The sequence below is a fragment of the Amblyomma americanum genome, chromosome 1 (genome assembly GCF_052857255.1).
Source record: "Amblyomma americanum isolate KBUSLIRL-KWMA chromosome 1, ASM5285725v1, whole genome shotgun sequence".
Classification (NCBI taxonomy): Eukaryota; Metazoa; Arthropoda; class Arachnida; order Ixodida; family Ixodidae; genus Amblyomma; species Amblyomma americanum.
In genome coordinates, this window is record NC_135497.1 from 197,277,799 (window position 1) to 197,303,499 (window position 25,701).

The window sequence follows — 25,701 nt, forward strand, 5'->3', positions numbered from 1 at the left end:
TAGCCTCCCTACGCCACGCCGTTTAAGGGCACAGGGTAAGGTAAAATAAAAAAAAATCGTTTTTTTTTTCTTTTGGAATTTTAGAAGTTCAATTCTTTCTACACATGTTCCATGATCGCACTTTCCTCAGAAAGCCATATTTACGGCGGAAGAACGCTTTTTCCGAAACCAAGTAGTGAGCGGCCACGCCCCCTTTCAGGATTAACGTCAATTTTTTCAGCCAAAAAGTCCACCACCTGATTTCAAAACTTGTCTAAAATCAGCTTGGAGGCTATCAAGCCCATTTATAGGAAGCTATCGAAGGCTGAGCTCCTAGAGAAGTGCCTGCATGGGCGAACTCAAAATGCAAATGAGTCGTTCAACCATGTTGTTTGGGAACGCGCGCCAAAGAATGTGTTTGTTAGGCTTCGGACCCTACGGATGGCAACACTGGATGCTGTTCTTTCATTTAATGATGGTAGCATTGCACGGGCCAACGTTTTGAAGGCGTGTGGATTGAACCCAGGGAGCAACACCATCAAGTGGCTGAGGGAAGCTGACCATAAGCGCATGTACTTTGCGGACCGAGCAACACGACAGCTTACAAAAGAGGCCCGACAGTCAAAACGACAAGCCGAAAAGCGAAAAAATGACGGTGACAGTGACTACGAAGCAGGGGGCTATTAAACCAATTATTATGGAGGCGTTTCTGCGAATAAAAAATGGTTTTTCACATCTTTTTTCTCTTTACGCTCTATTATCTAAAAACAGTGTTTTTTCTTACAAAGGTACCATTATTTCCAATGCCTTTCAAGACAGACGGCTGATTTTTTTTTGCAATCATCTAAATATGTGTTGCCAACTACTGAACTAGAATTAAGCAATTTCACTGAGCAGTTATTCTGTTATGAATTTTGAAATGCGCAAAGAAAGGCCAGATTTGTGTACTACCGGAAAAAATTTTATAAGAAATCGAATTTTCAACACATTTCAAATATTCTAGTTCAGTAAAAAGAGCACAAAATTTGGCAAACAATGATATATGTATTATTAGGTTACTGTTATTAGTTAGTGAGAAACATGTACCTCAACATGGCCTAAAATGCATAGGAAGTATAGGGCTTACCCTGTGCCCTTAATTTCTGACCTTGCTTGAACATCTGGTCGCATGCACAGGACCGCATTATCGAAAGTCAGGCTAGAAACCATCACCCCTTTCCTGATCCCTCATACCACTTCATGCCTGTTGTAATTCCACAGTGCCTTATTTTTCATGACAGCTGCATTCCTACTAGCTTTATTCATTACATATTTTTCATGCTCTGTCAGATACTCAGCACCGTTATTTATCCACACCCCAAGATACTTGTACTCATCCACTACTTCTAGCGTGTAACTCATGTATTCTATGCTTGCCGACCTCACCATTAAATATCATGACTGCAGATTTTTCCTTACTTAAACTTGAAACCTAATCTATCTCCTCCTGTACCACATATGTCTATCAACTTCTGTAAATCTTCCTTGTTGTCAGCCATTAGCACTAAATCATCCGCGTATATTAGTCCCGGTAATGACTGTTTAATCAATTCTCCTTGCTTGAAAAAAGAAAGGTTGAAGCCTAGTCCACTCCTCTCTAGCTTGGTCTCCAACCCTTGCTGGTACAACATGAACAACAAAGGAGACAGAGGTCATCCTTGCCTAAGCCCCCGCTGTACCTCTACGGGCTCTAATACATTTTTTTCCCATTTTATAAGCACTGTGACCTTTGTATATATCTTTTAAAAGATTAATTACTCCATCTTCCACATCCATACAACTAAATCATGCCTGTCACACATGTCTTGCAGCATGCTTCCTGTCGAATCTGTGTACCCATCCAGGTCTTCTAGATGTGAGTTCATGTCACCTAATATAATTATCTCACCCTGTCCTCCTAGCTCATCAATGTCGCTTGCAATACATTCTAACATTTTCCTGTTTTCCTCTTTGGAATTAGCTCCTGTCCACAGGTATACAAAGCCAAGGAGTGTTTGCTCCCCTGCCACTTTTCCTTTTAGCCATAAATGTTCCTTGCATCCCAGTTTAACCCTTTGGAAATTATTACTTTTATGAATGAATGCTCTGGCATTCATTCATAAAATGGCATTCATTCATAAAATAAATAATCCATAAAATGACTGGCGCGATGAGAGGGTGCCACCTCTTGACAAATGCTCGCAACCTGTAGCGAGGTTGTGTGGCATCCGTCACCGCAAAATGAAACAGCCATCTCGCCATCTCGGAGGCACCGAGCGCTCGCAATCGTCGCCAAGATGCCAGCAAAGAAGTGAGAGATCCCACCGCCATCTGTCTGTTAATCCTTGCAACTGATGCAAAAACGCAGCCACGTGACTAACAGGCAGCAGGGCATGGAGCAGCGCACTTTGTTCGCTCTGTCTCGTGTTTGGTGCCAGTGCGTGTAGTTGTGCGTTCCGTGCTTCGAGTCTTAGGCCTATCCCCATCAAACGGTCGAGTTGTCTTCAAGCGGAATGGCGTGCTCACGCGCTCAGTATACAGCTGGCTTCAAGCGCAACGCTATTCTGCTTGCTGAGAAAGTGGGAAATTCAGCGGCTGCAAGACGTCTGGACGTCAACGAATCGACGATCAGGGGATGGAGGAAACATCTCGAGGAATTGTTTAACTGCAACAGCCTGTGAAAAGGCTTTCGGAGGCCCAAGAAAGGCCGCTTCCCGGAGTTGGAGCGTTGCCTTGCAGAGTTCATTAGCGAGCAATGTTCCCGACTACTTGGAGTAAGCATTGAAATGCTTCAGTGAAAAGCACAGGAGCTTGCGTGGGACACGGATTTGACCCAAAACCAGTGTAAGGCATCACAAGGCTTGGTGCACAAGTTTATGCGAAGGGCCGGGTTCTCCCTTCGACGCACAACTTCTATTTACCAGAAGCTGGCCAGGGACTTCGAATCAAGACCTCCAGAGTTCCAGCGCTACGTCAGCGATTTTCGTCGCTCTACCAACATGCCACCTGGACATATCGGCAATGCCGACCAGACCCCCGTGTATATGGACATGCCTATGTCCAGAACAGTGCACAAGTCTGGTGAGCATGAAGTTCGCCTTAGAAGCACAGGCAACGAAAAAAATCAGATTACCGTTATGCTGGCATGTTTGGCTGACGGCCGCAAGCTCCCTCCATTATGCATCATTTTTCGCCGGAAGACGATCCCGAAGGAAACTTTCCCGAAAGATGTTATCGTGCGCTGTCACGAAAAAGGTTGGATGGACTCGAATCTTGTCATAGATTGGATTCAAAGCGTGTGGGACCGAAGGCCAGGCGCATTGCTGCATCCGGAAGCAATATTGGTTCTGGACTCTTTCCGAGGTCACCTGACACCCGGCGTCAAACAAAAGCCACAGCGTGACCGAACGCATCTCGTTGTTATACCGGGTGGCATGACCTCCATTCTCCAGCCTCTGGACGTTTACATGAACAAGCCCTTCAAGGATCGCTTGCGACAATTATACTGGGAGTGGATTGAAAGCGGATCAACAACACCTGCAGGTAGGCTGAAATGCCCAAGCGCGTCTACCGTTGCCCACTGGGTTTCAGCAGCCTGGTACGGGCTGCCTCATGATTTGGGCTACCGCACATTTAAGAAATGCTCAATTTCAAATGCTCTAGACGGAAGCGAGGACAACCTGCTGTGGGAGGCAGCTAGTGACAAAGAAGAGTCAAGCTGTGATGATGACAGTGACGGCGACAACTGCCGTGAGGATGAGGGTGTATAGGAATGCCTGTTCGGCTTGTATTTCAATAAAGTTGTCTTTGACCCTCAGAGCTATGCGATGTCAATTCCTCGCGTCACATTCAGGTTCTTTCAGTTTTCCTGTCGCACGCCCGAAGTCTACCCTCGTGTTACAATCGTAGTTTTTTTTTTCCCCCCTTTTCACACCCGAAAATTCAACCCTCGCGTTACAATCGTGGTCGCGTTACATTCGAGTAAATACGGTACTGGAGCCCCACAATTTAAAACTAGGTGTGAAAGGCGTCCAAATTGAGAATAATGAACTTTTTAACTACAGGCATACTACCATGTGTTTGTGGGCCTGTTTGAACAACTGACAGAACATGTTTTAACTTTTAAGGATTTTAAGGATACGCAGTGTTGAAAGAAAGCAAGTGGTATAAAAACAAAATTCTTAGCAGAGTTAGTAGTCTGGAATGCCTGTACCAACTTGCACTCAACAACAAGGGTATGCAGAATATGAAGGCATACATCAACAGCAATATATACGTACACTTCGCAAACTTTGCTGGGCAACCTTCAAGGCACTGCTCAAAGAGGTCACGTGCTCGTTCCAATTTGGTGCCACCCTGTGCAAAGAAGGATAAGAACCACAATATCAAATCTCAGACTACTAAGCTTGAAGAAATGTGATTGAAATTTGAAGATAAGAAAACTCTTTAGCCTGCCATTGGCATATTCTGCCACAGTCAGCCCAATAAACACCTTTCATAGTATAACCCGCCATTGTGAGGCATGAACTTCAAACAGGCATGAGGCCTGCTGTTATGGTGTTGCAAGAGAAAGGTTTCTTCTGAAGCCAAAATTTGGCTTTTAGCTTCGTTAAGGTTGCAATTTAGCATCCCAAGCTAACAGACTTTGCAGGTTCCAAAAAATTCTAAAAGTGCAAGAAGAAAAAATTCCTTAGTATCATCACCCTCTTCATGTCCCAGAAGACAATGTGCATCATTCTATCCACTGAGAATGCTGCCTTGAACTTTTTCTGTCATGGGGAATTCACATGTAAAAAAAGCGGGGACTGCCATTTTGGCTTCAGGTCATGGTGGTGACACGCATCAAGCCTCACTTCAATTTTATGGACTCCAGCAAACTATCACATAGTGCTTTTGCTACTGCTATGTGAGCATGTTGGGGACTCACACAACACAGACTTTGCAATATTGCAATGCTGCCAATATTGTTTCCAATGCATTAAAACCAAAACCTTTCACAATGAACTGAAAGCTCCATAAAGACTTCTTGGTTGTAATCTACCAATTGGCGCCAACAATTCGTCGAGATATTGATCATTTTGTGATTGCTGTATATGGCTGCTCCGAATGCTACTTGGCTGCTACACTGCTTTAGCCAGTACGATGAACAACACACTGCCTCACTGTGCTTATATCCATTATTCGACCTCCGGAAACATTTTGCAAGTTTTAGTGAATATTAGAGGATGCATTACATTTTCCAGTTGCAACAATTCAGGTAACATCTTTGCTCCAGACGCACATCTATGTCTGGTGCCATACGGTTATATTCCTCTGCTGGCATCGGTCGTGTATCAATGAAACCTGCTGAATAGTGGCTGGATAGAAGCTGGACACATTAATTCTGAAACGATTCTCATGAAAACTTGTGTGCACTCATCCCATTTTTGCTGGAGTGTTCTACCACAGTGCAATCTTCAATAACTACTGTAATGCACTGCCTTGAGGTGGCAGGTGCACACATGCACTTGCCACTACACTAATCCAGTTGCAACCCCATATATAAAGATCATGAAACATGCTATGCTAAAGCAATCTATTTAGGGGAAAAAATGAAGGAAGTAGCACGCCATCACCTGCATCACAATGCCCATTAAAAAATTTACTGGTTTTGGGAACCTTATCAACAATGAAAACAATTAATAAGCTACGGTTGTACTCATTTCAAAGTTTGGCATGCAAGAATGTCTTTAGCTCTAATAACACTACAGATGCCATAAATAAAAATGAAACTGGACTGCAGAAAGTTTGTTTTATTTATGATTCACAGACTATAAGATCAGGAATGCAATGCCTTCATAACTTTTGATCCAAGGCAATGAACAATTTAGTGACTACAAGACTACGCTAAGGAGTAAAGCTATGCAAGAAAACATAAAAGAGATCAAAAGTGGCACAGGATTCTCTTCTAATTTTAGATAATTGTTAAGTAATCACACCATGTTTCAGTGATGACAGGCTTTCTACATTCTCTGAACTACTTTACGTTTAAACTATGCTGACTCTAGAAAGGATCAAGTGACTAAAGCTATATACAACAAAGCAAAATCATGAAGTGGTTTGGTTCTTTCATACTCACATAGCGTTTCAGGAACTTTGTCAGGTAGGTGTTCCAGATGTCAAAGACATTTGGCCACTTGAACAGTGCAATACCTTTCTCATATGCCTGCAAAATAAGCAACGTAATTGAAGCAGGCACTACCAAATGCAAGTGCGACTAACTATAGCTACTTTTCAGCAAGTACTTATTCCTACCTTGAATGCTTCCTCAAAATAGTTGTTTTCTTCAAGGAAGAGGCCATAATTGATGATGATCTGAGGTGTGGCAATCTTCAAGTCAATGATTCGATCATACACTGCCTTGGTAGACTTGGTGAAGAGAAAAAAATGCTATGATTAGTTAAACTGAAAGGGTAAACACATTTGTTGCTCCTGCATTTACTTTCAGTCAAGTGAACATAATGAATTACACAAGCTGATCCCAGTCATTTGCACAGAAAAAAAATTTATGTTAAAAATAAAATTATTTCCCGTTTTTTACATTTAAAAGTGCATTAGAGCCACAGTAGCAATCATGGCAAAATCACTTGCACATCAGACAGAGATATTGAAACAAAGAGGGGTCTCAATATCAATCACACAAGGATGTATTATTACTTCACGAGAATACTTGTATAGGCACCTTTTAGACACTTTATTTTAACACCTGTGATCAAAAAAGGTCACAACTGAATGATCGATTTGTCCACAATGTCAAAATGTTATTTAAAAAAACCACAAATATTGGTCATTATAAGCCATATGGTGCAACAGAAGCATAACATAAATAGTTTTGAAACAAACAAACAAAAAAATGGAGGACGATATAGTGTGGTTAGGTCAAATGCGAATTAGGTGCGCTGGCACTTCAGATTTCGGTTCGAGGTTCGGTTTACAAGGTCAAGCATGCTTAAGACAAAGATTGGCGCAATCGGGCTTAAGCTCCGCATTAACTCCTTCGCTACTGCGTAAAAGGCCATCAGTCATATATTACCAACGTTTTGAACCTGCCGCCAAAAATTGAATACCGCACTCCTGGACAAGCTGTGCCATCTAGTTTGCTTCTACAACACCACCTCACATAGCACAGACTTTGCAATATTGCAATGCTGTCAATATTGTTTCCAATGCATTCCAATGCATTTCCTTTTTCTAACAAGAGGAGGCGGCGTGAAAAAAGAAACTTTGACCAGACATAGTCTGCCAGTCACCGAACATGGTATCCATTTTGCCGCACGCTTCTCAAAGGAGAAAGGCTGCACTTTTGTCAGTTCTTACGCTGTCTTTTTTTTTTTTTTTTAAGCGGCATAGACAACCACTTGGAATGGCCGGATTTCAGTCGATTGCGAGACTTCATCTCAGAGGCCCGGGCATCAGCGTGTGCCTATATGCGTTTCATTTTACTGTTCATATTGTATATTATGTAGCGCGCTTGATTTGTAAATGACGAGAGTGGTTTTATTTGGTGCTTTAGGGTCTTCACAACATACTGACAAGATATTTTAACAAATGCGCCAGCAGATTTTTTTATTATGGTTTGGTTTATGGGGGTTTAACATCCCAAAACTACTCAGGTTATGAGGGACGCCATAGTGAAGGGCTCCGGAAATTTCGACCACCTGGAGTTCTTTAACGCGCACTGACATCGCATAGCACACAGGCCTCTAGAACTTCGCCTTCATCCTTCATCGAAATTCAACCACCGCGGCCGGGATCGAACCGGTGTCTTTCGGGTCAGCAGCCGAGCGCCAAAACCACTGAGCCAACGCAGCGGCTGCAAGCTCTGCTATATGTAAAAAAAAGAACAGAACTCAGAACAAGTGTAATGTGCAGCAGATCCCATATGTCCCTCTACTTCATGTCCTCACGCAACTGCATTCTCTAGTGGCACAGCAGTCATGTTCCCTAACTTGAAAGGCTATGAAAAATGCAGTGTATTACGTACACAGCTGAAAATCACAAGAATGGTAGTTAAGAACATGTGCAATATTTTGAACATTTTAATTTTTTTGTAATCAACTTCTGGCTCAGTGCATTGGCTTATTTCTGTTTTGCTTGTATTTTTTTCTTGTGTTACCAGCATATTTAACTAAAGAATCCACTAAAAGTTTTGCACACACAACTCTGGCGTTTTTTCGTTCGGAAGTATAGCCAATAAGCTACAGTTTGATGCATTACAATGTGCAGTGCATTTAGCACTTCTTGAAGAAATGATTTTATTTTAAAGTACTCAAAATCGGTCATTTTTTCGTAGTAAGGGAAGAGCTCAGGGTATGATGCGATAGCGTTAAAAGGTTAATGCCCATATATATAAAACTGGTCATTCTCTACTTTAGATTCATAGATCGCTGGGAGTCCTGATACCACTCCTGGCACAATGGCGGAGTGGTTAAGTGATGCGCCACTTCCCTGCGATGGCAGGTGCGGACACCGGTGCGGCTTGAGAGACCCAGGTTGCTTTTCCTGATCGACCTCAAGATCACAGAGAGAGGCTTTGGACAGACAAACAGGCGACAGGTGAAATCCGAGATCGGGGTGTTTTAGTGCTTGTGCGCTAAAATAAGGATTGTTCCGAAAAGCTAAATTTAATTATGGCTAATTATTCGGAACTGAGAGTCTTGTTCTCCCAAATGTACTTGTTACTGCTAGAGTTGCACATTGCAACTCTTCATGGCTTCTCGGTCACATGTCAGTGCAATGTTTCATATTATATTATTTCATTTACAGCGGAGTCCCAGCAATACAACCACGGTCGATACGAATTTCAGCACGATGCGAATTCATAACGTTCCTTGGCCAAAGCACACAGTGTACAGTGTGCAGGTCTGAGTGAGTTGAACACTCTCCTCTGCCCAAGCTGCTCATAGTAACATGGTGAGGCCAAAAAAGATCTGACAAAGGATTCTGGCAGCAGCAAAGCGGCAAGTTTTGACACAATAATGGCACAGCCAGTATAGTGGTTGAGATGGCATAGGATGTTACACATTTTACGCACAACTGCAATCGTGTTGCTTGCCTGCACATTACCAATGCCACCATTGCTGGTCATGTAGTACACATCTACCAACACTAAGTGGTGGCACACTCCTTCAATTGCAAGTCATTGGTACGCAATCATGAGCAACAAGCAGAGAAGGCACTCTTGCTGTGCACCAGCCTGAATGGATGTGTATATGCTTGTGGGTTTAGCTTCATAACGTTGACATTATCCATGAAAACACTTCAGCTGAGTATTACAATTTCCAGAATTTGCTTCAACCATAAACAAATTCGTGTAAATGCATTTTTTGTACTTTAACATTCGGATTTCATTTGTTCTGTGGTTATGTTAGTTTCAGGTGATACGAATATTTTCAATGGCCCCGTGAGATTCTATCAAAATCTTACGGCTTTACACACGCACAACAACTATTTAGAGATAAGCTTGAAAAATAAAAGAAAACAACCCTACCTTAAAGGTCCCAAAACTTTCCTCCAAGTCTGCATACAGAGACCAAACCTTCAGTGATTTGTACACACGAAACTGGACTGGTTCACTCTGCACAAACAAGGAACACCAAGATCACATTTAACATTTGAAAAATAGGGAACAAAGAGGAGGTCACAACACAAATCATTCTTAAAAAATGTCACAGGTTCAGGCATTTCAAACACGGGAGACTGTCTTTTGCCTTGCAAATCTGTTTTGCCTAAAGGAATGCACAAAATACCAGGCTGTGTAAAAGCATGCCGGAAACTAGGTATGAGACAAAAATTAATAAGTTCATATGAAAACATTTATTATGCCCTATCAAAAAAAGAACCTTCTAAGAAATCCCGCACAGCACCTGCAGGCAACCATTCAGTTGTGGGCTAAGGGGAGACGGAGGTATTAAAATGAAAGTTATTATAATGAAATTAGGCGTGCATATATACTTCTTCTTCCCGTTTTCAAAAATGTTATTAGATTCAGTATATCTAAATTAGTTCCCATGTTATAGAAAAATAACCCAAGCCTAATTAGGTAATTTCTTACAGGTAATTAAAGGGACAGTGAGGAGAACTGTACCAATTTTTTTTTTGTTAGCAAAATCTGACTGTTCGGCATTTCATGGCTGTGTTGCCGCTTGTCTGGGAGTGAAAGGTGCAATTATTTCAAAGAAATTTGGATTCGAAGTTGAAAATGTTTTTCCCGTCGCTCTGATTCAAACACGGCGCCCTGTTATGACGTCATAGGACAGAGTGACGTGAAACATGATGCAAAAGCAGACTCCATGATTTATGGTGGCTAGCGGTGCGGTCTACCAGCAGCCGAAGTGAAAGCTGCCGCCGCCGCATGTTGAAGGCACCTACCGTCGCTTCATTTCCGTTTGCAACAGCGTCTTGGTTTGCACCACCTTGGAGGAAAATTCCTCCAAGGTGGCGTCTCTTGTCCTATAAAGTCATCACGCTTGTACTTGTGAAATTGGCCTGTGGCGGCGATACCTGTATTTTGGTTATTGCTATTTTCTACCTTACAAGAGCTTTGCATTCACTAAGAGTGGCGTTTTTGTGATCAGGAGCTGGTATACTGTCGATACAAGCCAACTTCAATTTCTCCTCAGTGTACCTTTAATTAAGGCACTTTCCTTCAATGTTTCTTGGTTTCAACAGAAATGAAGCTGTAGCCAAAGGCCTACCACGCAGAGCTACGCTATTTATATTGTTATTTAGATATATCATTAAATAAAAATGTTCAATTATGTAAAAGCACTATAATTATAACAAAATGTAATTAGGTGACATTACAGTTCAGTAAATTTGACACATTCGACTCAGCCATCAAGGAATAGTAAAGTTCCATAAGTATGGAGCAACTATGTATAACTATGGAGTTATACTAAAGTATAACTTTAGTATAACAAGTAGAAAATGTACGATGACAACCAATGCGTACATGAAATGACAGGTCATGCAAACCTATATTGTGCAAGTGAAAAAAAGTACATCCTTCATTCAGTGTAACTGGTTTGCGTGCATCTTAGAATTTCTCATACTCCAAACGTTGTACATTCATGCAGGTTCTGGTGTGTGTGAACTTGCTAACAACATTTGCGAAGTCAAAGCAAGGAAGAATACAACAAACCTGATCGTGGTAGGCAACTTTTCTGGAAGGCATAGCAGTGGCCTTCTGCATCAGCTTTAGGGCCCCTTCATGGTTTCTGCGAGCCAAATAGTTGAGACCACAAATGCATCCACACAAACTTCGTAAATGGAAAATCTGCATTATTTTTCATCAATGCCCATTTTAACCTTCCCTTCAATGCGAAGCAAACAAAGTGACAACGCAGTTTATCTTTTAATACGATAAAATAGAAAGGATATACACCCTGAAAGTAAAATCTGCTATAACAAACTATTAAGGTTACTTTAGGAGCATTTTTCAAACTATGGTGGTAGTTACTACTCCAGATCCATCTTGGAAAAGTGTGAAAATGGCTGTTAAAACAAGAAGTCTTAGAATACTAAAAAAAAGATATCATTTATAGCTACAATGTAAGGCCACAAGTGAGACAGATATTAAGAGCTTCTGAAGAATTTGCAAGCCAATGATGGGCAGGATGCTAAAAAAAGGCTACATACAGTTCTTAAAACACACAAGGCAGGAAGGGAGGAAAAAGAAGAAAAGTTGGAGACATACATAAAATGCCATTAAAACCCATTTCTCTTTTCAAAACTGAGCACAATACAAGTACTTTAAATATAATGTTTGTATGTTGGGTTTAATGGCACATAGGCAGCTAAGGCTATCATGCACCAAGCACAAGGTACAGAAAAGTTTTCTGCGGGATTTTATAAAAAAGAAAGAAAAGTAATCAGTGGTGTAGAGGGCCTAAACGTTAGTTTTACTACCTAGTGGTGCCAAAGGAAAGATATCTTAAAAATGGCCACCAGTAAAAGCTTTAAAGAAAGCCAGGTAACCTCTGCAACCATTCTTGGCTGGGAAAGAATGTCGGGGCTCCCAACCAACCGACTACAAACCTCAGCCTCCTCAGCAATGAGAGTGACTTGAGGCGTGGTTCAAAAAGTCTGCTTGTTGTAATACACTGACCATATGTTGTAATACACTGACCAAAACCTGTGAAATGTCAACAAGTGCATGCTCACCTAACAGCAAAGTTGGATGGAATGGTATGTGTTCATAATAAAAAACTGTAAAATGCTTTTTCCTCAGTGTTTCGAGTTTTCTGCATGAAAATAAAACATGGTTTACGGTTAGCTCATCTTCGCATAATTCACACTGGGGCTTGTCTTGTTTTGTTAGTAGGAAATTATGTGTGAGGTGTGTGTGTCCTATATGAAGACGGCAGATAATCACTTCTTTGAAACGTTCCTGATGGGTGCAAGACTTCCGTTCACCTAAAACTGGCTTTACTAAGTGTAGTTTGTTATTTGCTTCATTGTTCCATACAGACTTCCATTTTTGTCTTACGTTACGATGAACTACGTTAATGCAATCTTTAAATGGTATATTTACTTTTTTGATTGCCTTGTCACAAGCTTGAGCAGCGCAGAAGTCTGCTCTTCCGTTGCCTTTTATGCCGGCATGACTTGGTACCCGGCAGAGTTTTGTTTTGTCCTTGAGCTATGGCTGTTGTTATGTTGTGTACAATGTCACCCAGCAGCGGAGTGATTGCATTTCTATACTGGAAGGCAGTAAGCATGCCTAGCGAGTCTGTGTACAAAATACTGTTTGCGAGTTTAAACATAATGTGCCATACAGTACAAGGCATTTCAAAAGCTCCCAGACCAGTGGATACTGGACCAGAATAGTGACTTAGCCATGTACAGTGGAGCACCTACAGCACTCCTTATTTTTTATATTGCTTAGAAAGTGAAATCACGGTCACGGTCTAAGCTCTACGTACACAAAGAAAACTGCAGGAGCCCCACAGTACAGTTAAGCATATGTTTCAGATGCAACTCAAGTGGTCTGGAAATCTTTGAAAAACCCTTCATATGGTTCTCTGTTTTAGTGCGAATTTAGTGCGAAAGCACTATTCCAATGGGCAAACCCCGAGCAAGATATTACGATGTTTGTAGGTTTGTGCCAAGTATCTTGCAATGTTTGTGGTTTTTGTGGCAAGTGAAATAAATAAACAAAAATAAATCAAACAAATATTGACACGACTGCGATTTGAACCTGTGGCTGCGCAAACAGATCAGCTTCGCTGGCCAGAACATGAGAGCACTAGGCTATCACCATAGCTGATCACGCCTCGTGTTAAACTGCAACACACTCTTGTGCTGCGCACTGCACATCGTCATCTTCATAAACTTCCATCTGCGGCGCGAAGACGCAGACAGAGAATTCTCTGTCTTAATTGTCATTGTTAGCGTTCATGCAATTCTGCTTTCGCACATTTATAGAATTTAGGCAAAAATTCTCCAATTTTTCTCTCCCTACTCCTTCCCTCATTTTTACCATGCAAGCATAGCAATTCTGCCCACTTTAACAGCAGGCCACAAAAATGGGACACTATTACAGCCATGTGGAGCAAAAGGCCCCAATGAGGCCTCTACCCTCAAACATATGCTACCTGTCTGTGGTTTACTCCAGAGCTGTCTTTACAGTTCATTTTTCAGGCAGGACAAGTATGTATCTTTGCATAAAGTAATGTGAACATGAATGCGTTAATGTTCCTGAATCCACTAAGCTTGTGTGATGCTTTGCTGTGAAACACATAGCATGAGAAAAATTCGAATACTATATAATTTCAGCCCCATCACAATACAGGCAATTACTATGCGTTTCAAGCATAAGTACAAAAACCAGGTGCAAAAAAATTCACATGAAGACTTATCTCTAGAAAAATTGCACTAACTCTGTGTTGTCTAAGTATGTGCCCACCAGTGAACAGGCACAAACAACCATACATTGAAACAACACTCTTAGCACATATAGTGCTCATAATATGTTGACTGTAGAGACAAACACCAGAATCGCGTTAATTTGAAGCCCGTCAGACCACGTAAATATTTGCACTAGCTGGATTTTTTTAATTATCAGAAATTAAATGCAAAAAATGCAAGCATGAAATGCAGTTCAACCATTTGCCGCACTCAATCGTCATTAACATTGCACTCAAAAAAGCTGCAGTTGATGTTCAATGATTAATTCCTCCTACAGCCGGAGCTCCTCTGTACTTGTTAGGGGTGTGCGAATATTGAAATTTTCGAATACGAATCGAATACGAATATGAAGAAAAAATGGCTTCGAATATCGAATATCTGGTCAGCACAAAAAATGAATTCAGAAAAGATAAACAAGCAAACATTGGTGCTCATTTTTTTTTTCAAAATAGTGTATGGCCTTTGCAAGTGAAATAAACAAAACTAGACTGCTTGAGCACCGTATAAAAAAAAAACATGATATGTGCAGAAATGTATACTACTTAATTGAACAGTATCCAACCTGTGATGTGGTCAGGCAAAATGAAATCCATAACATGACAAGACTGGAAACAAAAATAACATGATGACTAGTAAAACCTCATTAATTCGGAGTTCAAAGAACTGACAGAAATGCCCGGCTTATTCGAAGGTCGGTTTATAAAATGCCCCGCGGCCCTGACAAAAAAAAAACTACCGAAAATGTGGTAGTCATATGAGGCGGCTCTATCGTGCAAACACGTGTAATCCCGTGACGAGCACAGAGTTTCGGCGTGCTGAAAGACATCGCGAACATAAGCGAGATGGGAACGCACATTGATGTCAGAATGGCAAGACTGCTTCTAAAAAGAAAAAAAAAGACCAGCAACGCGTCAGTCAGCGTCTGAAAGAGGCACGGTACTGAGACTGGACTACTGGTGAATGCGCGGGCCGACACTTGCCACTGCCACGGGCGAGTGGCGAAACTCAGAAACCAAAACTATGCGGCCAGGTTATTGCTTTGACCTAGTGACAGGGGCCCTTCGAACGCTGTCACGCCTGCCGTTACGCCCACTTAAGAGGTGCATGGGTTACAGTGCACCATGCAATAGGCGGGATTTTTACAGGATCGCTTTCCCTGTTGTGACACCTCGACTCGCCCCTTCGGGAGACTCACGCGAAATTCCGCTAGTAGGCTTTCCCGCATAGCGTAGTTGACCAAAACAAGGTGGCGGTTGTCACGATCAGAGAGTTAAGGTGACAGAACGAATGCCATGGGTGTGGGCATTAATTAGATAACATAAAACGGAAGGATAAAAAATAAACGCGCTTTCGCGTTGCAATTGTTAGAAGCGGGTTGTCCCCCATCTTGTTTGCAGCACGTGTGGTATGTGGGAAAGCCCACTTGCACAATTGCGCACAAGGTCAAGCCTAGCGGCATCGGAATGCGACCGGTCCATGCGATAAACGATGGAGAAGGAAAAGAACAGGGCCTTTATATTGTTTTCCTGGAACTTTAAACTCTATATTCAGATAATCTGCCCAGATATTGTGCTTTTGCCATAATCAAATTTACGAAAGTCGGCGCGGTATACGATCGCTGCCAAGTATTCGGGAATTTTCGAATATTCGAAAATTCCAAATATCATTTCTCGAATACGAATATGAACCGAATATGAAACGTATTCGATTCGTATGCAAAATTTCGAATATTCGCACACCACTAGTACTTGTCGTGGTCGCTGCGTCAATGCTGGTAGCTCAAAATTCGGTCATCTCAGATTCCATGTCCACAGAACACAGTTGCACATCTATCTCTATGTAACTCAATTACCGGCAAAGTGTCTTGCTGTTCTCTAGCGCTTTTCTACTCAGACGTTCTCGGTGCGCCTGGGGGCAGCGGCCAAGGTCGGACACGCCAAGTTAGCGAGGCGGTGCAGCTTTAAGATGCATGCACAGGAGCGCAGCTATCGGTTGAAAAGGTGCGACAAGAAAAGTTCATGCGCATGGCCCATCCAGCAAATCCAAACATGGCACTTCATATTTGTATCATCAAGTTCAGCGCAGCGCGGGGTGTGCATGAAATAGAAACCGCAATCAGTTACCCGGGACACCACTCTCGATCTCATTTTCACCAAGAAGGCCACCTGAAGAAACATGGTGGCCGACTTGGGCAGCGAACATAAGATTCTGGTGATCGTCCTCCTGACCTCCGATAAGCCCACATTGGACAGGTAGGAGTGGGAAAAATTCCGGTCTGTCAGAAAGGCGAGGCAAGGGTCTGTGTCCATCTCCGATATCGAAGAATGGACGCGCGGACTCATGCCGACACCAGGAACGCCATGAAGACCATCGCGAGCGAATGGACAGTCACCTCGCTCACTTAATCGAAGCCAAGGCGTCCATCCTCGCCAGATGGAAAGGTCAGAGACTCAACAGGCAACTACGAAAAAAGGTTGCCAAACTCAACAGAAACATCGATGAGCACTGTCGAATCCTCTGCAAACAGTAGTGGGACAAGCTCTGCAACTCGATCGACGGACAGTTACACAATGAACAAACGTGGAAATTACTCAAGTATCTACTAGATAACACAAACACAATGTCGCACGAAAGGGACTACCTCACCAGTCTCCTATACACCGAGGTCAAGAAACTGGGTGAAGAAAGGGTAGCAGAAATACTGCGCAAGAGGTATCTCCTGCTCGTACGCAGGGAGGCCCAACGCTTTGCTAGATGAAGATTTCAGCACAGAGGAGATTCGTGTGGCCCTGCACAACCTTAACGGTCGGTAGGGCGGCCCCCGGACCAGACTGAGAAATATGGACAGTGACTCCGTGGGCAAACTCACATACTATATCAATGAACGATGGAGAGAGAGCTCTGTACCGAAGCAGTGGAAGACCGCGAAGACGGTACTAATCTTGAAATCCGGCAAGGCGCCTAGCTTGGAGAATCTGAGGCCAATTTCGCTCACCTCATGCATGGGCAAAGTAATGGGACATGCATTCCTCAATCGAGTAAACACGCATCTCGGGTGCCTACCCACACACCATCATCGGGTTTCGGCCTCACCTCACCTCTCGACACAAGATGCTATGCCCCAGCTGAAACATCAGATCCTGTACGACAAAACGTATTCCATCAAAGCCACCCTCGGACTCGACCTCGAGAGCGCATTTGACAGGGTCGCCCATTCCGCGATCCTAGCCCAAATCTCACACATGAACCTCGGCGCAAGAGCCTATAACTACATCAAAGATTTTTCCGACAGAAGGGCCTTCACATAATGGGAGACATCAGATTCGAGAAGCAAACGCTGGGAAGCACCGGCACCCCACAGGGATTGGCCTTGAGCGCAAACTCCAAAAAGTCGACAATGTCCAACACACGATCTACGCCAACGACAACATGAACTGGGTAAACCGCGGCAGCCACGACCAGATCAAATTGTCGCTACAGGAAGCGATAGATGTCATGAAAGAACACCCGAGAAATATGGGACTCCGATGCTCGCCCAAGAAGTCGGAGCTCCTGCTGTACGTCCCAACCCAGAAGGGACGACCACCCAACGGATCCAAGCAGAAGACAGAATATGAAGAAATCAGGCTACACACGAGTGACAGCTGAACTATCCCCATCATGAAAAGAATCAAAGTCCTAGGCATGACCATCGAATCCAACGGCATAAACAGCAAGACTGTCAACAAGTCATACACAAGACTGCCAATGCAATGAGGTTACTAAAGAAAGTCGCCAACAGGAGAAGTGGCATGAGGGAGGACAGACTGATATGACTCGTGCACTCCTTCTTCATATGTCACAAAACCTACGTGGCCGCCTTTCACAACTATTACAGGACAGAGAAGAACAAAATAGATGTGATTATATGCAGGGCATACAAGACAGCGCTTGGACTGCCAGACTCGACCAGCACAGAGCTCCAGCTACAACTGGGAATTCACAACATGCTGGATGAACTTGCAGAGGCACAGTACATATCGCCATTAGAAAAACTGACAACCACCGAAGCTGAATGACACATACTCGAGCGGCTTGTCATCGGCTACCACCGCCAACACTGCGACAAGAAACTAATCCCGCGAAACGTCATCCAAGTCGCTCCATTCGAGCGAAACGTGCACCCGACATATAATCAAGGAAGTTGACAGGCCAGAGCCGCAGCCCTGCTGCAAGTCTACAGAAAAGCGAAGGAAGCGCGCTTCGTGGACGCTGCCGAATATCAAGACGACCGACAATACGCCATTGTGGTTGTCAACACTGCCGGAATGCTTGTCCACTCTGCCAGCGTAAAGTCCCGATACGCCGAAGTGGCCAAGAAATTCGCCATTGCACTCGCCATATCTGATCACGGTTGCGGGGTCGTTCACAGCAACTCGCACACGGCCATAAAGAATTATGCCAAGGGGAGAATATCTGTGGAAGCCTGACAAATAATCAAGAACCTAAAACACTCACCAGACAACAAGGTTAAGCTAGTTTGGTTCCCCGCACACATGGGTGACGTCTCTCCGCACCTCACCAACCTCAATGAAATCACTCACTCCGTCACACGAGGTCTCGTAAACCGTGCCAGAGAGAGCCATGGTGAAGACAGGGCTAGAGACAAGCTGACGAGCTTCAATGACTTAACCAAAGCCTTCTACCTGGTCTGCCGGACCTTCCCTCTACCTAGCAACAAACTATGCAGAGCTCAAGCAGTCTCCTGGAGGCAATTACAAACAAACACGTGCCTGAACCCACTGCAATACAACAGGATTTACCCCAAAATACGCAAGGCCTGCAAGAAAAACGTAGCCACACTTAAACGCATACTCTGGGAATGTAAGGTGCAACTAAGCGGTGTTAATTCCAAAACCCTCTCATCAAGGTGGTCCACCGCACTGCCCAGCTCCAGCCTCAACAACCATCCAGTGGGCCGTCCAGTAGGCCCTCAAGGCAGCGATGAGACAAGATTTCGACGTCCCCACGTGGGAGACCTAGACCCGGCCGCACTAAACCCTGCCAGACACTCAATAAAGTTATTGCTCACTCACTTTGACGGCGCCAGTGTGGTTCGAACAAATCTAACACCATCAAATGGCAGTCAGGCACCAGTGAACTGCAGAGGGTTGCTTTGTCAGGCATCATGTCAATGTGCCGCACACTAAGTCTGAGTGTCGCCGCTGTCTGTGCGATGGTGCACCAAACATTAAGGAGTTTGATCAAGCGTTGCACTGTTTAATGCTGCTCTCGTGCCTACTATAACTGGCATGACACTGAGCTACCAGTTAAACTCAGATGTGTCCTGATTTTGCCGCAAACTCGGCCGTTCTTGCATAGCACCCCAGGTCTTCGAATTGACCGGGCCAGTGCAAGCTTGTAGTTGAAATTATCCAGTAAAATTTACATTACAAAACACCGGACTGCAAAAATTCTACGAATTATACACAATTTCGAATTATCGAGGTTACACAACAAATAAACATCATGCAGAAACAGCACAAATTTACAGTCATGGACAGAATAATATGGACCATGCTTTTCTGACACGTTATCTAGAAGAAATTAACGAGTTTGATACCTATGCAATTACATGCCACTTGTGTGCTTGCGCATAAGGGCAGCGAACCTCACTACTTCCAGTGCAAAATGCGAGGGAACAGTTGGAATGCCAAACTGTGGTCCTTATTATTCTGTCCATGACTGTACATTGAAAGGATGACTATGCCAGCTCCACACCAGCCAATGTGTTTTATGAGAAACAAAGAAAGGAAGTCACACTCGCAAGAAATATTGCTGAGGTAAAAATCACTTACTCATGCCGTAGTTCCATCTCTGCCCACTCACACCACACATGAGCAAGGTCTTCCACCTTTGTGAAAGGTACTTGTGTCGCTTTTTCAAAGATGATTCGGGCCTTCAATAAGAAAGAAAGGGCTGACTTGGATCAAACTACCATTCAATGAAAATCACTTACATAGAGAAATTTTCTTCATGAGGCAGACATGAAAATAAATGACTACAGCTCCTAATCACACAACAGTCAGGCACACTCGTCATGAACGTGAAGGTCCCGGGGCATTTGTTCAGTACACTCTGCAGTATGCAGCAAGTGGACAAAGCATGCTTATAGATCGTATGTAAGGTGGACTTCCATGGTGGGCTTTCAAGTGATATGCTCAAATCACCACTGGCCTGGCAAAATTATGCACTGGTTGACAGGTGTTTGTATTGCTGTATGTTTCATACCTGGCTAGAATACAACACAAGCAGCTCGCGTGAAGAGATCAACATGCTGATAGGCATCCTGAGGCATGTGTGCCTCCCGAGTCTTTCAACCAAAAATGATTTGTTGCCGAGCCATTCACAGTCAAGTTACTGATGGTTGCTTTTAATTATGCTGCAAATGTCACCTAGTCATATAATTTTCACATGCAAATTCAGTCACTTATGTGTATGCATGCGTTCAAGTCTGTCAGGACACCAATGTTACTTACAGTGACCACGATCACATTAGGGAGCAGTGTGTTGGAGCTATGCATGGGTGGAGAGGCAAGCATGTGGACAGAAATGCCCTATGCCACCTGGGCTTCATTTTAATTAGCATGACTAAAATTTATGGCCCATTAAACAGCAGGGACTTTTGGAGAGTTTCAACCAGACACTAGGCAAATGAAGGTGAGTCTGCAAGCTTTGTAGACATAGTAGTATAGAGCTTTGTCACATAATGTCAAGACTACCTACTCACAGTTAGAATTTGAAGCCACTATAAACACTAAGGAACCAGCTTGTGGTGTGGAAAGATATATATGCCAAACAGTTCTTTTGAGATTGTTACGCTTGGGAAAAAAAAAAAAAAAATCTGATGGTAATAACAAGGTATACCATCATGAATGACATCTCAACAGAACATATTGTTTTAACCTTGAATCATAGGTTTGACTATGCAGTGTGCGACAGTTCTTTCCTTGTTTTCTGAAAACGGACTTAGCTATACCGTTTTCCTGCCTTTGGTTTGATTTGGTTTATAGGGGTTTAACGTCCCAAAGCAACTCAGGCTATGAGAGACGCCGTAGTGAAGGGCTCTGGAAATTTCGACCACCTGGGGTTCTTTAACGTGCACTGACATCGCACAGTACACGAGCCTCTAGAATTTCGCCTCCATCGAAATTCGACCGCCGCGGCCGGCATCGAACCCGCGTCTTTCGGGCCGGCAGCCGAGCGCCATAACCACTCAGCCACCGCAGCGGCTTGTTTTCCTGCCATTCTGTTCACTCTTTAGTTGTGCGTCAAGGTATAAATGAAAAATTGCACAGTATCATAAAACAAAAATGAAACATTACATGAAAACTAATGTCACTTGCTAATTTCATTGTTCTAATAACCATTCAGTACAATAAAAACTAATGAATAGCATAAAGGTTGATGTAAGTATTGTGTATTACATTATGGCAAACTGAACAAGAATTTATTTCAACACCCACAAAGATTCTTTTTATTTAGTCAATTTTTACTTGTTTTTTAATGTTCAACAATTCATATGAGTACTTGAGCACTGCTTCAGTACTGAAAAGGCGGAATAAACTTCCAGAAAAAAAAAATTACAGCCGATTTGCATAGCTAATCAAATGCAAAGTAGGTTCGCTAGCACTGCTTACCCCTGCTATACTTTTCAATGCATTTTTACACTTTGCTTTGGTATTAAAGGTGGGATTATAAGGGGCAGAGAAAGAATCAGTAAAGAGCGGACAGAAAGAGAGATATACAAGGAGAATGCAAGGCATGAGCAAAGCCAATGCTCTAGAGTTTCGGCATCGCCACATCTAGAGCAGTGAAAGAAGGCCCCCGGGGTGAAGAAAGGTAATTGAAGAGCAAGGAAGTGCGCTTGAAGACGAGCACCCTTTAAGGCACAGGGGTGAGCACAACCTGCTTCACGATGTGGCGAGCGACGCAGAGCCGAGGTCTAGGGAGCACCGCGCAAAACACGTCTGCTGTCCGTGAAGGCTGAGGGGTGACTGATGCGAGGGGAGAGAGGCCATAGTTATAGGCACGCGAGCGACTAGCTCAGTCCAGATAAAACGCACTTGTACAACACTGCCCGGTGACGGCCGCTACAACCACAACTGTGATACGCGCCACTCTCTCATTGGCTGCAGCTGTGCGGCCGCTCCGCCTCCTCATTGCACTGCATGACGCGTGCGTCACCACCTTCTTTTTAGCGCTTCAAGTTCGCGGAGAAAGAGAGAGAGAGCGGCCTCAGACAGAAATCGGCAAAATCCGTGATTGCGGCTAGAAGTGCTACACACTACTAAAACTACCACATGGCATCATGAATGTGTGAGCCGCAAAGCATATAGTGCTTTATGTACTAAATGATAAGCCATAGCGCGAACACTAGTATCACCACTAATGTTCATAAAAACACTGTTTTTCAAAGCATCGATAAAAGGGCAGGATCAAGCTCTTGCTTGCATAGCCTGCCATACTTCACTGCCCCTACATTGTTTGCAAATATATTTCAAGTTGATTTGTGTCTAATTAAAGTATTATTAACATTTGGTTTAGTTCAAATTTCATCATAATTTTAAAACAAATAACACATCATTTTTATAATTCAACATGCAATAATTTTTCATACGATAAGTACTAAGATTTGTGATTTGATTTCAATAATGACATCATTAAGGTATTTTCTGAGAAATATATTTAAGCTGCTCAAAAGTGTAATGTCTTCTATGACCTGCTAACGATAATTTCTAGCCGCTTTGTTCTTCAAGCACCGATACTCAGATGCTTATGAAAGCTTCTGGTTTGAAAAAGAAAACGAATATCTTTTAAAAACTTACATCTTCGATCTGGTCATTTTCTTCATAGAACTTGGCAAAAGACACCCACAAGACATGTAGCTTTCCAGTCGCCAGCTTGGGGTCAATGGTTTGAACAGCTTCTGTGAATGTGTTGATTATCTGGGGCCCAGAATAGCAAAAAAAAAAGTTTTAAAATGGTATCATGAAATGAGATTTGATTTTGTATTAGAGATTAATATAATAGTTGCGACTTAACACATGCCAAAATTAAACATTTTTTTCACCTCTCTAGGTTTTCCTTCAAAGAGCTTCACTCTTTTCAGCCACTCATGAACATTGTGGGGGTTCTGCCGCAACAAAACACTGTAAAGCAAGCACAGCTAGAGATCAGTTGGGGAAGAAAGGTGCACTGGAAGGTACTCCAGATGGTCAGACACAACAAACCTGTTTAGCAGTAGTGGCCGTCGATCCATAAGATCCTCAAAGCGCGCCAACCGCAGCTCAAGCTCAAGGTCACCTGAGAATATATGCAAGAAGCAAAGCTCATGCAGCACGAATTTACAAAGCCATGGAACTTAAGCAGAAAAGCCTTCTAACAAAAATGAAGAAGGTTTGCTTTCTAAGCAAATAAAAATGTCAAATTGATAAGAACACTACATTTCACTGAATTTATGTGACTTTTGTATTTACTTGCCAGGTGACTTTGGCTTCACCTAGCACTACGATGACAATCCTGCCACAATATAGAACATATCAGGTATAACAAAAAAAGACAGAAGTGGCACTATTGATGAAATGGATAACCCAACTTAAGTTTTCAAAAAGGTGACATTCATTTGTGATATATGCTTGAGGTGAGAGTACCGACCTTTCCATTCAGACCATTCTGAATGCGGGACATTAAAAAAAAAAAAAAACACTAAGAGAAAGCTTCCTCACAGGCAATGTGATAGACTGCCCTTGAGAATCCATTATTGGAAAGTGTGCATAAACACCCACCAACCATCATTTTTAACTGCTGTCACTACAGTGGGATACATAGAAAAGTGGACTGCAGTGAAGAGCTACTGAAGTTGAAATAAGGTGAAATAGCTAATCACCACTTAACATCAGTGCTCCTAAATGAGAGCCTAGCTAAGAAGTCATTCTTGACCATTACTACTAGAAGGGGAGGTCTAGAATTTAGTCAACTTTGACAGTACAATTGGCTACACGAATTTCTTGCCTTGCCAAGCTTTAAACTGACATATTAAAACGTCTTCGTTTTAAACAACAACCCTTTGGTCGGCGTTCCTTTTTTCATACATGAATCTTCTACCCGACCAGACGAGTTTTCGTCAGACTTTATATTTCATATATTTATATGCCGCTTTACAGGTATAATTACTTCAGTGTTTTTCCACGTATGTATGCAGACTAGAAATTAAGGGTTTGCGAATATTGAAATTTTCGAATACGAATATGAAGAAAAAATGGCTTCGAATATCGAATCGAATATCAAATATCTGTTCAGTACAAAAAAATTTCAGAAAACGATGAGCAAGCAAACATTGTTGCCCCCTCTTTTTTTTCAAAATAGTGTATGGTCTTTGCAACTAAAATAAACAAAACTAGACTGCTTCAGTACCATATAAAAAAACATAATGTGCACAGAAATGTATACTACTTGACTAGACAGCATAACAGTATCCAAACTATAATGAGGTCATGGAAAACAATATCCCTAAAATGACAAGACTGGAAACAAAAAAATAACATGATGACTATTAAACCTCATTCATTAGGAGTTCAAGGGACCGTAAGAAATGCCTGGTTCATCCGAAGGCCTCTTTCAATAAAATTGCCCGCGCCCCCACGAAAAAAAAAAGCTGCCGAAAATGCTGAAGATGCAGTAAGGCCTTATGAGGCGGCTACATCGCGCTAACACCTGTAAGCCCGTGACGAGTCGCCCGTTTTGGAGTGCTGGAAGAACAACACAAATGCAAGCAAGGGGGCGGGAAACACACACTGGCATCGGAGCGGCGAGGAGGTTTCTAAAAAGGAAAAAAAAATAAGCCGCGCGGAGCTGGGATTGGACTATCGGTGAATGCGCGGGCCGACATTTGAAGTCGCCACGGGGCAGCGGTGAAGCTCAGAAAACGAAACTACGCAGCCAGGCTATTTTTTTGCCCTAGCGACAGAGGAGTTCCGATTGTTGCCATGCCTGCCGTTACGCCCGTTAAAGAGGTGTGCACGTTACAATGCACCATGCAATAGGCGAGATTTTGACAGGATCACTTGCCCTATTGTGACTACTCGACACGCCCCTTCTGGAGGCTCCAGCGGCATTCCGCAAGTAGGCTTTTCCGCATAGCGTAGTTTACAAAACGGGATGGTGGAAGTCACACTCGGAGAGCTTTGAAGGCGACAGGACGCATTTTTCGGATGTGGGCATTAAATATGTAACATATTACCAAAGGATTAAAAAAAGAGCGATTTTGCGCTGCGATTGCTCGAAGCGGGCCGTCGGCTATCTTGTTCGCAGCACAGGTGATATGTGAAAAAGCCCACCTGGGGAAATTCTCACAAGGTGAATCCTTGCGGCGTCGGGATGCGGTCGGTCCACACGATAAATGGCGGAGAAGGAAGGGGATATGACCTCTGTATTGTTTTCCTGGAATTTTTAACTCGATCATCAGCTAATGTGCCCAGATATTGTGGTTTTGCCACGGTCGAATTTATGAAAGTATGCGCAGTATACGATTGCTGGCGAGTATTCGGGAATTTTCGAATATTCGAAAATTCACGAATATCAATTTTCGAATGTATTCGATTCGTATTTGAAATTTTGAATATTCGCACACCCCTACTAGAAATATAAAAAAATGGAGCTGGTATTAGCACAAATGTGAAGCTCTCGAACAAGCAAAAACGAAGTCATGCTGTA

General features: G+C 43.0%; 1 protein-coding gene across 1 annotated transcript in view; it reads right to left on the reverse strand.

Moving 5' to 3' along the window:
* The window catches only part of fand (Pre-mRNA-splicing factor SYF1 fand), an 87,371-nt gene that overhangs the window by 35,884 nt on the left and 25,786 nt on the right, over positions 1-25,701 (reverse strand). Inside the window, exons 9-17 of the mRNA XM_077648234.1 lie at positions 23,220-23,292; positions 23,060-23,138; positions 22,815-22,934; positions 19,785-19,885; positions 11,180-11,255; positions 9,527-9,613; positions 6,292-6,405; positions 6,116-6,202; positions 4,278-4,353 (exon numbers count right to left, since the gene is read on the reverse strand). Of these exons, the coding sequence (XP_077504360.1) occupies positions 4,278-4,353; positions 6,116-6,202; positions 6,292-6,405; positions 9,527-9,613; positions 11,180-11,255; positions 19,785-19,885; positions 22,815-22,934; positions 23,060-23,138; positions 23,220-23,292 (813 nt within the window). The remainder of the gene's footprint in view (positions 1-4,277; positions 4,354-6,115; positions 6,203-6,291; positions 6,406-9,526; positions 9,614-11,179; positions 11,256-19,784; positions 19,886-22,814; positions 22,935-23,059; positions 23,139-23,219; positions 23,293-25,701) is intronic.